Genomic DNA, 13,005 nt, shown 5'->3' on the forward strand with positions numbered 1-13,005 from the left:
GACTAAAAGTAAATGAAATTGATCAAAATTTGGTGTCTACAGCTATTATTTATTTTAATACTTAGGTTAAATATTTACATATAAAATAATAGCAATAGAATGCCAATCCTCGGATCAATGGAACTTCAATTATTGTTCATAAAACTAATTTTGCATTGATAACAATTAGTCTACAGAATGAAAAGTCAATGGCAACAATTGCTAAAATATAGCAATTTTTAATTATGGGAAAATAAACAACTGAGTTCCCAAATATTTCACTTTTATTGTTTATAAAATCTCAAATTGTTAACTAAATTCAAAATAATTCTATTGTCAAAAATATTTTTCCTCAAATTAACTTTAATGATTGGATATGAGATACAAATATGGTAAAATATCCCTCATACGTATGTCATTGATATTTGAGACTCTTAGTAAAAAAAATTTGTTGTTAAAATAACATTGTATCATAGTGTACTAATTATTTTAGGACCATTTTATACGTGAACTAAATTTAATTTAAATTATACAATAGATTATATATGCATGTGATTTTCATTTATAATTGTTGGATCCCATTTTTATGAACAATCTCCCAAGGAAAAAAGTCCAGATCATACTCATTTTCTTATATTAATTGTTATATGAATTTTGTCATTTTTATTGTTATATTATTTCTCATTTTGTTTGGATTTTAACTCTTATTATTTCTTGTGTCCTAGATGTAAATTTATTAAAACTTTGTCATCTTATTATATTCATAGGCAATAAATTATAAAAATTATGATATATAAACAAGTGATATTCTATATATAACTAAGAAGATTTGTCGTTATTGTTATCCAAACTTTCAAACTTTTCAAAAATTGAAAATGATTAAAAACTTATAATACGACAAAATTTTATTACATATTTACGAGATTATGTGAAAAGCCAAACTATTTTTCATATTATTTTAAAATATATAAATACAAAATTTTTTAAATTATACATATAATCATGTCTTATGCAGGTATATTACGAGTACTTACTAACTAAGGTACTAAGCATTAATCATTAATAAAACATCTTATCATTATTTCAAATAAATTTCTTAATACTAGTTTGAAATATGTTTTAAAGTAAAATAGTACATGTGTCCCATAAATCAGTAAGTTTTGATTATTAATCAAATTTATCGTGTTATCAGTAAGAATTACTATTTATGTATAAAAATTTATTATTATTTGAATTAAACTTACTCTCTAAAAAGTAAGTTTGTGATATAAAGTAGTAATTTATTTATTTAAAAAGTAAATTTAATATTTATTCCAATTTACCTTTTAAAGTATAAAAGTTACTAATTTATTATGGCTAACTTACTTTTTTATTTTTAAGTGTTATCCTATTTAGGTGAATAGGTCCATCAAGTAATCAAATGGTCGCTAAAAGTGCAATAATCTATTATATCAGGTAAAAAATTATTTCGTTACCATAACTATCATTACTAAAGCATTGTCCGAGAAGGATTATCTCTATTCAAGAGGTGAAGAACAAGCCAGAAGGACCATCATCAGGCAGCAGAGCTAGCCTCACAACACTTTCAGCACCTTCTTCTACAGTCAATATGCCAGATTCGAAGTTTATATCTGTTTTGAAAAAACCAGGACAGACACTATTGATCTTGATGCAGGGATGCATCTTTGCGACAACAATTGTGTATGCATTCATGGCTGCTTTCGAGACTGTATAAGCAGACAGGAATGAAGGCCAGCCTTTGGCTTCTTTGGAACCTTCTTTTAAGTCTTTCAGGTATTGATTGACCACCTCATCCACTCTCTCTTCTGTAAGGTTGTCGACATCAGTAAATATCCCTCTGGCCCATTCACTGGGTATATTCTGAAGCAAATTGAGAAAACTTTATGTAAGCTGTTTATGGGATTTACAGTTTTCCCTATGAAATGGATACTTCATTGAGTAACTTGTCAACCGAAAATAGAAATCACTAGCTAACGTGACTTCTAGATGTCCATTTGCTCAATGTTTTCGTAAATTGGAATTTCCTGTGGATTGTCAAATCCCACTATCTGTGGTTTATCAAAGTCTGGAAGATAAGAGATTTTAAATCGGGAATCAGGGTGGCTTCAGAACAGAGTTAAAATCCTGAGGTCATCAGAGAACTCGATGCGTGGAGCCAGAATTAAGTCCAGGGCCATTGTTGGTTCTTTTAAGTTTGTGCCAAGTTTACTATCCTGCACAACAATGTAGAATCTACACACTCGAAGAAATACAATTACAAGCTGATTTACCTTTAGCTTTCCCGCGCCTGAGGAAACGTTGACAACTCTTGGTGATTGAGATAATTGGAGAAGAGGAACAATGGCTTCAATCATTCTTTTGGCACCATAATAGTTTGTTTGAAAGCATTGTACTGCCAATTCGTAAGTCTCTTTGATCGTACTGCTCTGCCAATTCGTAAGCCTCTTTGATCGTACTGCTCCAGTCAACTTTAGCTTGTGCCTGCATTGGGCAAAACGAAGGAAAATGTTCATGTATTAAAAGGACACCAATAAAAGGGCAGGTGTATGACACATTGAAACCTATAAAAACCATATTTTGCAACTAATTCCGGAGAATCTTAACTAGCAAGATGAGACCATGGTTCAAAGTCACGGTTGCGGTCGCGGTCGCGGCCCGGAACGTTCCACATCGGTCTCGGCATATCGGTCGCGGTCTCGGTGAGACGCAAATTTTAAAGTATTTAATATTCTAAAAATTCTTAATAATATAAAAAAGTATGCTAAATAAAAATAATTAAAAAAATAGCAAAAGAAACAGCCAAGTCAATCCGTCGCTGTGTGACTCGGCTGATTTCTCGTCTTGACTCGGGATAACTCGGAGTGACTCGGTGTGACTCGGCCGAGTCAATCCGTCGCGGTGACGACTCGGCCGATTTCTCGGCGAGTCAAGTATTTCGGTATCGTTTCATCACGGTATCGTATCGGTAGGAGCCGAGACGGTGACGACTCGGCCGAATCGTCTCGGTCTCGGCCGAGACTTCGAACCATGGATGAGACAGGAAAAGAACAGGATAAAGAACATGATCTCCAGAAGAAGGAAAAAGCAGGAGATTTTGGCAAATTGAAAGAGGACCAGAATCTAGATGATTTTTAAGGTAAAATCCAAATTTACCTCTTCAATAGCACCAGCTCCAACCGCAGCTTTAAAAGCATCAGAGTCTATATCAGCTCCAGTAATTCCTGCATTATTCACCTGATCGATAAAACAAAAGACATGCATGAGTGGTTACAATTTACAAGACACTGAATTTGGCATTGGGTGAATTATCTCCTTATGCCCATCTTGTCACCGAAGGGGAATCTGGTTTTACAGAAAATCAATAAGTCAGATATTGGAATTGGAGTTGCTCTGTCATACCAAGATATCAAGCCTTCCAAACTGAGTCTTGATGAATTCAGCAAGGGAAGCAACACTAGACGAATCTGCCACATCAAGCTGATGAAATAGCAAATGATCAGCACTAAACGACAGCTTCCTCTTAACCACAAATTTCATTGAATAACCGTCTAAGCTACTACACACACGCATATATATATATATATATATATATATATATATATGTATGTATGTATATATATAAGATCATCTACTGGAGGAAACATAGGCAGCATTTAGTCAAAGAAAGTAGAAATTTGATGAGGCATATTACTGAATCATCAAACATTTCAAGAGAATGCATGACTTTGATGGTAGAAAGTTTTACAAAATTAAACAAACTAACTAAATGATGGAATTTATTAGGTATTTGGGTGGTATTAAATGGGTCTAACCCGTTTTAGCCCCACCCATATTGGTCCCATGACTAATATGGGACTACTTGGGTATATAGCCCATATTTGGCAGTTCCAATTAAGTCCCGTGCAAAATCTTACCAATTCCGCCCATTTGCCATCTCTTTTCATAATGCAAAATGCTCCCTTATGTAGGTTAAAAGAGTGGACAAGTCTAAGAGGAACTAGAAGATCAATATTAATTGGACTTAAATTAGAAGATTGTTACTGAAATTATTTTGTTAGTAGCTAAGCTTGCTGTACGTAGTTGTTAGTGTTTCCAAGTTAGGTTGGTTTTAAAAAAAAAAAAAAAAATTGGGTTGGTTGAGCTCTAGTTTTGAGTATTTTCAGTAAAGTTAGGTTCTTGGTTATTTGGTTGTATTGGTTATTAGAAGTTCTTGTACTTGTGGGTTATTTCTGTGGTTTGCTCTCAATAATATTTGATGTCAAATAAATAAATAAAATACATTAATATTGTCTGAAAATGATACTAATACATCTTGTCTGAATGATAAACAGTTCATCTTCTGAGTAAATGTTTATGTCAAATAATATCTAATGAGCACTCAGATGAATACATTTGGTCATGCAATCATTAGTTTTTTGTTTCGGGAGAAAAGAATAACATATCTGGTTAGCACACAATTATCCTTCAATCTTCATGGAAATCCTCATCATGTTTTAGGAAAATTGGCCTTTATTCAAAGTAGTCTCAGAAGCATTCACCTAAGGAAATATAACAGATTAATCAGTTTTCCTTATGTTATTGGTTATGGCGAAAAAGAAGCGTCTTTAATCTCGAAACAGCGCCTATGAATCTGTGTCTCTTCTTACTCAACGAGGGATATCTGGAAGAATCAGTCTGAAATTGAACTAATTTACATAGAAAAGAAAGAAATTTGAGAAAAACCCTTTCCATAAACAATTTGGACAGCAAATTTTCAGAATTTAGAAAAAGGGATTCACCAAATCAAGAATGGAATCAATGCATGACAGTCCAGCTAGAAGAAACTTCTATGAAAACTTGTACTTCATCTATTGAGTTTACATACACTGATAGGGATCTCATGTACAAACCCTACAGCCTTGTTGATATTCGATCAAGCATTTCCTGGAATCTTCCAACATCACACCAAATTCTGAGCAATCCCTGTTGATTATAACCAAGTTCGTTTGCAGATTCATCAAGTAAATAAGCTAAAGAAGGATGGTTGATAAGCTTTAGAGGGACGGTCAGTCTCTCCATTGCTTCACTATCTGTTCCCACCAGTAAAGGAATCTGCCGCTCCGAAAAGAGCCATCCATCTCCCCTTTCATTGCTGCTTCTTAATCTTTGATAAGTAGGAGATGAGGTCTTACCGCTTCCTTTCACTTTGCTTCTTCTAATTTAAACAATGTGCTGCAAAAACCTTCTTATTTATAGCAGAAATCTCAATGGGCAGAATTTATTGACTAGACAGTAGACTGTCTGGACTTTGAATTGCAGGGAATTGAAGAACAGTTGGTCAGTGATGACTTTTTGGCCAAAAAAAAAAAAAAAACATCGTTATCTGTATTGACTCCCGAGGTGGCGTGTGGGCTATTTGTTAAATTAATGTCGCTGCATTGAATAGTCTTAATGCTTACTGAATGACTATTCCACAGTCAAGGAAGTGGGAAAGGAGAGTAAACAAATGTTTAGATACTGGTTTTAAGACATGACCATCTTGATCGAATTCTCTCTTTTCTAAAAAATACTTAGGTAAAAAAAAAAATTCTTTTGGGGTTCTCACGGGATTCGGGTTAGTTTATTACCACAAAAGTCTTAACTTGCTTGGTAAAAAAAAAAAAAAATACTTAGGTAGAATTTGTCTACTTGTCCACTTGTTTGAATTTTTTATATTTTTAAAAATTACATAGCATAAGAATTTTTCTAATGGATACTTTCGGGTAAATTTTAATATATGTAAACTACACCTAATTTAACATGTAAATGCACACACATATTTAATATATCTCCTGCATATATAGTTGTCATTTCACCTAAAATGTATTTAAAATATATTCTTAAAACTAAATAGAGTATGTGATTATTTCCAGTTCTAAATTGATATGTCGCACTTGACTTTGGCAGTCTTATCTAAGATTATTGGACCAAATTCACTCATATTAAAACATGCTCTACGTTCTCCATCATTAAAAGAAAAAAAAATTATTTTTAATTTTTTAAAGAAAGACAAACTTCGTAATAAAGTTACATTGCTGAGGATTCATCTTGCTGTTGGAGCCACATGGGAATATATGTGAGCTTTTTCACAGAACTAATGCATGATAATACTTGCAAAGATATTTTGATTCTTGACACTATTAAGATTACCTTTTTTAAAAAAAATTTCAGAAAAGTATCGAGTCATTCGGTTTTTATCTTTTTGGTGGGACACTTGCAGGCTACTCCTCTTAAAATCACTGTTCTGGTCAATTTGATCGGTTGAATTAAGAACGGGACATAATGACATCAATTCATTGTGTATCAAAACATAGAAAAGATTTTTTAAAAAAATTCTTTCATACTCAACCGGAGACGGGTTCGATTGGTCAAAATACCAATAAAATTCAAATGGTTGAACCGATTAGCCATCAAGATTTCGACCTTCCCATTTCTAATTCAATATTACAGAGATTTTCAATCCACAAATCTTTACTATACTAAAAGTGGGAGTTCGGATTGCTACAGTGAAATTGGGCTGGTTATAGTGCAATTTGTGTGAGTTTGAGGGGCGGTTTGGTCTTTTGGCATTCAGTGGTAGTGGCTTTGCTGGAAATTGATGCTATCCTCGTGGCTTTGTTGTGGGCGGTGCGTTTGTTGTGATCAGCTGTCTTCATGGCCTTGATGCACATCACTAAAGACGCATACAAGTTTTCTAAGTCCATCCCATTACAAGCAAACAAGAAATAGAGAAGAAAGGGAAAGTAATAGCAAAGCCACAAAAAAGGGAGTCCGAAGAGCACGGAGGATTTAGTAAGGATTTCCATTTTCACTGTAACAACCTAACTCTCGCTTTTAGTATAGTAAGGATTTCTGTTAGCTTATCGGTTTTGAGTTTATCAATTTGCTGATCATAATTGAAGGTCGCATTGATGTGATTTGTTTGTTGTGCTGATGTCTTTTGTTTTATGATTAAGGGCTGTATTTTTAGACAGGTCATTCAAACTTATTTGACGTGCACACCATATATTCGCTATATGTCCTCATTTAACATCTACAATCATTGTGTGTTAGTTTTTCTCTGTTTCAGAAAATTGTTTGATGTTTTGGATTGGTTTAATGTAATTTCATCAATGCATGTTTCGATTGTGATATGACATTTGCTTGTTCTTTTGTTTTTTGTAATTTGTTATGATATTATGGTTCCCTTCCTGTGTTTACATGGTACATTATATGGTTCACGTAAATTTGAAAATTGCAGAGCAAAAAAACTGGTGTCATTGTCAACGGTTATGAATAAAGAAAATAAGTAAGAGACTTTCGATGCTTAATACCGAAGCCAATGAAAATGTCCACTTGGATAGAAACCAAGTAGTTCTTCATTTGTGATTAGTACATGAATTGGCAACCAAACCCATGAGCATTTTGTTTAACCACTTCGAAATATTCATTTGGTTTTAGATTCTGTTGAAGATAAAATACCTTTCAAATCTTTTGTAACAAGTTGGCAAAATGTTGCAAAATTGACGTAGCCAGATGTAGATTTTTATATTGAGCAACAACTTCTTTGATATCAAAACTGGTGGAGCATTAATTTGTCATTTTTTAACAACTCATTTATAATGTATTGGAGCAATTGATTTTTCTTCTCGTAAACAGCACCTAACTGGTTTTGCAGTTCCTATAACCTTCTCTTATTATAATATCTGTATAGTTTAATCCATTATAAACTAATAAGTTTCCAAAAAGAAACAGAAAAGCTACAGAACAGAAAGGAATATATGGAAGGCCAATTGGATGCTATTTTTCTCTTTTTCTTTCTTTAATTTTCCTTGTGCAAGACATGGCCAGGCATTTCATACTTTCTGTTTCACTTTGTGTTTGTGTGTGTGTGTATGTGTGTTTTATCTTTTTCCTATTTTACTTTGTGGGTTTAGCTAATGTAGTTTGTAATCTAGCCTATAAATATATCCAATTCATTTTCTATATTTGAGATTTAAAACATTAGAAATTACGCAGGAAACTAATCAAATTAAAAGGTGTTGAACATCAAATTTGCAAGTTCAATTTTTTTTTTGAATGAGTTTAATTAGGTTGTCAAGAGACAAACTATTATAAACTAATTACAGTAAGGTATTTGTATTTCAGAGGCATTACAACTAACTTTTCTATCCAAAACCAAGTAACAAGAAAAGTATAGGTGATTTTCTAAACACATTGAGAGGTTATTACAGTTGGTGTAGGTGTTATTCCTAACTTCAATAAATGAATGGTGGTCTAACAATATGAACTTGTTAGCCCTGAATTTATGCAATGCAAAGCTAAGAAAAGATGATGTGTTTTTTTTAGACAATTAGCTATACTTTTTTTTTTGAGTCTGAGCAAGCTTAGGCTGACGAAATATGCCATGGTAGTGAAATTAGTTCCAAAGATTCTTTGATGTTAAATTCAGGCCACTTCAGAAAAGCGTTCAGCATGATTGATGGTTTAAATGTATAATTTTTGGTTCTCTTTTTTTTTTTTCTCAAGGAAAGGAAGTCAGTTTTTGTCCCAAGTCACTTATGAAATTTCACGCAAGTAGCTAACTCTTGAATTGAGAATAATAATTTCATGCAAGTAGCTAACTCTTGAATTTAAAATAATTGGATGTCCCCACTTTTGCGTGATTTCTTTTTCCCTTGCATATTTTGTCTCTTCAAACCAAATTAACAAAAAAAAAAAGAGAAAAAAATGAGAGGCAGGGTCTTGTTCGAGGAATAGGGATGAGCTATTGTTTGCTGAGCAGAGTTCGCCACCACTATTGTGGTGGCTAAATTTCTTCATCCGAAAAGCACGGTGAAGTTTCTTCATTTTTTGGGTTATCTGATCTTGTTCTCCAATTAATTGGGTATCCATGAAACAAACATAGAACACACTCTCATCTCAGGAGCAACTTAAACAATTGAAGAACTCATTCTCATTTCAGACATTTCATTCTCTAGAATCATTAACCATGGAAAATGATGGATATTGTGAATGGATGAAAACTTGAATTCAATCAAATACAGTTGCGATTGTCGCCTCTTGGTTATAAATGTTCAATAACAGCTAATTTCTGCTCTGTTTACTCTTTGTAGTATTTTTCTCCATCCTAATTAGTGCCCAAAACCTATTTGTAAAATGCCTTAAAGCCAGATTCAGTTTTCTAAATTTAATTAAGTTAAAATGTTGCATACTTATACTAGGTGTTCTAAGGATTGCAGATAGAGAGAGCTTATTTGTTTTAAACCAAGTTTACCACGTTTAGAACCAAGATAGAGAGAACTCATATTAGAGGGAACTTATTTGTTTTAAGCCAAGTTTACCATCATTAACATATTTTTGTAGCCTTGGACAAGTTGGAACATTTACTGTCTTTAGAGTCAAAAGCAATACAATCATAGTTACAAAATGCACCTCCTCATGCCAATGTATAACTTGGGAATTAGGATGATGATGGTATTGAATAGGGCTGGTCACTTCTTGGTTATAAATGTTCCGTAACAGCTAATTTCTGCTCTGTGTTCATATTTCATTCTGTTTTTTATTTTTTAAGTTCTGTTTTCTTACTCGCCTTTATTTGGTGATTTGATGTTTTGATTTCAGATTTCCAAGTTAGCAAAGGGTAATAAGATCTCCTGTTTTATTCCAGTGATTTGAGTTTCAGATGATTCTCTATTTATGTGGTGCATGCTTTGATTTGTGTTCTTTACATGAACTTTTGCCTCCATTTATGTGGACCATTGTCTCAGGGCCAACTTCTTCTTCCAATTGAAAGCTTCCATTTCCTAATTTTGCAAGGTGAGCTCTTTGCTTTATTTTGTCTTTCGTGATTTTGTCCTTGTAAAGAAAGGCCTAATGAGTCAGAGTGTTCAAATCAGCACAATGGTTCACTGAAGGATGTTAATGAATATGTTATTAATTCTTGATAGCATATGGGAGGTACAAACGTTATTATTTATTTATTTATTAATTGTGTTTGTGCTAATAATTTAGTTCGTTATGCATTCTTATTGAAACCTTTTTACATATGTATAGTTGAGCTTTTCTAAATGGGTCGCCGATGAAAATATGCAAGCTTAGAAGAAGCGTATAGAGAAAAGGATTAGAAAGAGACGTGAGCAACGTGCCAGTCCGAGTGCTAAGCATGACCGTGGTAGATATCAAGGTGTTTGTATTATGGCTATAAGTGCATTTAACATATGTGAATCGAGCATGACGAGGACAACAGGTGATATCAGTTCATATATCAGCCACCCTGGTGTATTGAGTATGACTTAATAACTCAGGAAAAGGATTCTCTCACATCATAATTATTAAGTATGCAAGTGTTTTACACTAAATTACTCGTCATCATCTAATTCTGATTAACACGAACTGGGGGCAACCTCGCGCAACGCGCGAGGCTCAAAAAAACTAGTAAATTAAAAGGCCAAACCTTTGACTGACTCAGTTGAACGGGTTGAACTATAAATTCAAAATTCATTGGTTTCATGTACTATTAACCAATAGCTTAAATGGCCGTTGACCACCATCATAACCTTTAAAATTTGGTGCGCTGGGAGGTTAAGGGTTTAAATTTTGTTTCCTACCACTTGCCACTACTATTTTGAACTTTAAAAAAAATGTTTTTTTGGACGCTGTGGACGCTGCCCGTATCTTTGACTAACTGCGACACGGCCATTTTCTGTTGGTGCGTGCGAAGAACTTTTCCATGTATCTCTAAAACAATATGCCTTTGTGCATCTTCAGACGTGTGCAACCAATGAACCACCAACCTTTGGCCTGGTGGACATCACTAATGCATTAAAGTTTGGTGGGATGATTTCGTCCTCTTCGGATTACCTTTGGACCTTTTCAGGTCCTCCCCCTCCCCCTAATTTCGAAATCTATCATATTGATACGAATCATATCGTCTTATGCATAATACCAGACAAATTCGAATATGCCGAAGTTTACACTACAGCCTTCCTTGGTTCTAGGCTTCTAGCATAGGTTTTGTAACTCAACCCTTGCAGTAGTCTCTTTGATTTTACACTTCCTTAATTCATATGCTGAGGGTGTAAACTTAGAATGAGCAGAAATTTCTTATACAAACTTACTAAGAATTGATCAACATCACATACAACACATCTAGTAGGATCATTAAAACAATCAAGACTTGCACCAATTGGACCATTATTGGTTGTGTTAGTCCTTAGGCTTAATTACAAATTAAGCCTCTTTTTCCAATAGTATGGTTTTGAAACCTAAACGGTTCGTTGACCAAAAGGATTAATTCCATTAAGGGTCAATGATTCAACTATTGGACCAGTAGTAATTGCCCGTAATTGACCAATGATATAATATGTATATTAAAAATATTATATAGAATATAAATTATGAGTTCCTTGTAGAAATTTTCCTGTTTTGAAATAATTATGTGACATTTTATTCCACTCATTTATTGGCGGTTTTTCGGCCCAACCGGGTGGTCTAGACTAGGTCTTAAAACCATATTTAGTAGGGTCATTAGTCAATTGACAAGCTCTTCTCCTTATAGTAATTCGCCCTTTGTGCTTATGGAACACATACATTGTTCACTATGACTAAAGGTCAATATAAGTCTCCAAGTAATAGCCAATCATCGGGAAAATACCGGTTTTCATCCCCAAACTTTGGGCGCAAGACACATTTCGTCCCTCATCTTTTGGGCATGACACATTTGGTGTCTGAATTAACAAATTTTGACCAAATGTCATCCTCAGACGGCAATTTAACCAACTTTTAACGGACCGTTAAGTAAATGTGGCTAACCGAAGCAAAATCAGGTGGAAAATGACGTTGTCTTCACTTCCTCTGCAAATTTCCAAGACTAAGCTCCTACTGCAAATTTCTTCGAAAGTAAACCCCCTCTTCCAATTATAAATATATAATTATAATTATATAATACATATAAATATTACTTATACTAATATTTTATATAATTATAATGTATATTAGATATTAAATTTAATCATTATATAACCTTATATTGATAATAATAAATATAAATATAATTTTATAATTTATTGATATTATATACACATATATATTATAAGGGATAATTTCATAAACCTCCCCTAAATTAGCTTATGGAAAAATGGGAAAATGGATAATTTATGGAGAAAAGCCATAAAGAGCTGGTGTTTTATTGGAGAACTGGTTTATTTTTATTTTATCCGATAAATAAATTTGTTTATGAAAAAATGGGTACTCTGTTCTTATAATAGAGGAAAGCCATAAAGAGCTGAAGTTTTATTGGAAAACGAGTTTATTTTTATTTTATTCGATAAATAAATTTATTTATGAAAAAATGGGTACTCTGTTCTTATAATGGAGGAAAGCCCTAAAGAGCTAGTCTTTTATGGGAAAGCGATACTTTACAGAAAGTGACTGCGATTTGGTTTATGAAATTATCCAAAAAAACAATTTAGAATGAATTTGTTTATTTAATTAAATAATTATTATATATATTTATGTAATGCATTATATAATTATACTAATATATTTTATGAGTATAAAGTATATTATATATTAATTATAATTTTTAGTATATATTAGTATATTTATCATAATAAATATAAATATAATTATATAATATATTATTACTATATACACATATATATTAAAATATATTCACATATAATATACATTTATAAATATATATAAATATATTATTAGGGTATATACCCTAATAACTATAATATATTTAGGGTAATAACTATAATATATTTATATATATATTTATAAATGTATATTATATGTGCATATATTTATAATATATATGTGTATATAGTAATAATATATTATATAATTATAATTATATTTATTATTATAAATATGCTAATATATACTAAAAATTATAATTAATATATAATATACTTTATAATCATATAATATATTAGTATAATTAATATTTATATATAATATAGTTATAATTATATATTTTATAATAATATTAGTATAATT

At 32.3% G+C, this 13,005-nt stretch overlaps 1 protein-coding gene and 1 long non-coding RNA gene across 2 annotated transcripts; one reads left to right on the forward strand and one right to left on the reverse strand.

Annotated features, from left to right (window-relative positions):
* Positions 1–1,500: 1,500 nt before the first annotated feature.
* On the reverse strand, positions 1,501–3,537 carry LOC113688439 ((+)-neomenthol dehydrogenase-like). Its single transcript, XM_072049537.1, has 4 exons — positions 3,400–3,537; positions 3,154–3,234; positions 2,271–2,426; positions 1,501–1,860 (listed from the first exon to the last, which is right to left on the reverse strand). The coding sequence occupies exons 1-4, from the start codon at positions 3,535–3,537 to the stop codon at positions 1,501–1,503; spliced, it is 735 nt and encodes a 244-aa protein (XP_071905638.1).
* A 3,115-nt stretch (positions 3,538–6,652) lies between these two features.
* Positions 6,653–10,358, forward strand: LOC140006462 (uncharacterized). The gene is made up of 2 exons (XR_011814093.1): positions 6,653–9,816; positions 10,054–10,358. It is a non-coding gene; the product is annotated as an uncharacterized lncRNA (long non-coding RNA).
* Positions 10,359–13,005: the final 2,647 nt, after the last annotated feature.

The sequence above is a fragment of the Coffea arabica genome, chromosome 5e, assembly GCF_036785885.1.
Source record: "Coffea arabica cultivar ET-39 chromosome 5e, Coffea Arabica ET-39 HiFi, whole genome shotgun sequence".
In the NCBI taxonomy this organism is placed as follows: domain Eukaryota; kingdom Viridiplantae; phylum Streptophyta; class Magnoliopsida; order Gentianales; family Rubiaceae; genus Coffea; species Coffea arabica.

Bases quoted from the DNA above. Each gene is read 5' to 3' on its own strand.
- LOC113688439 (XM_072049537.1), bottom strand. From the start codon at position 3,537: ATGAAATTTGTGGTTAAGAGGAAGCTGTCGTTTAGTGCTGATCATTTG. The intron at 2,427-3,153 runs GTAAATTTGGAT...ACGAATTGGCAG, and splicing joins GAGCTGGTGCTATTGAAGAG to AGCAGTACGATCAAAGAGAC. The intron at 1,861-2,270 runs GTAAATCAGCTT...AATTTGCTTCAG, and splicing joins CAGGCGCGGGAAAGCTAAAG to AATATACCCAGTGAATGGGC.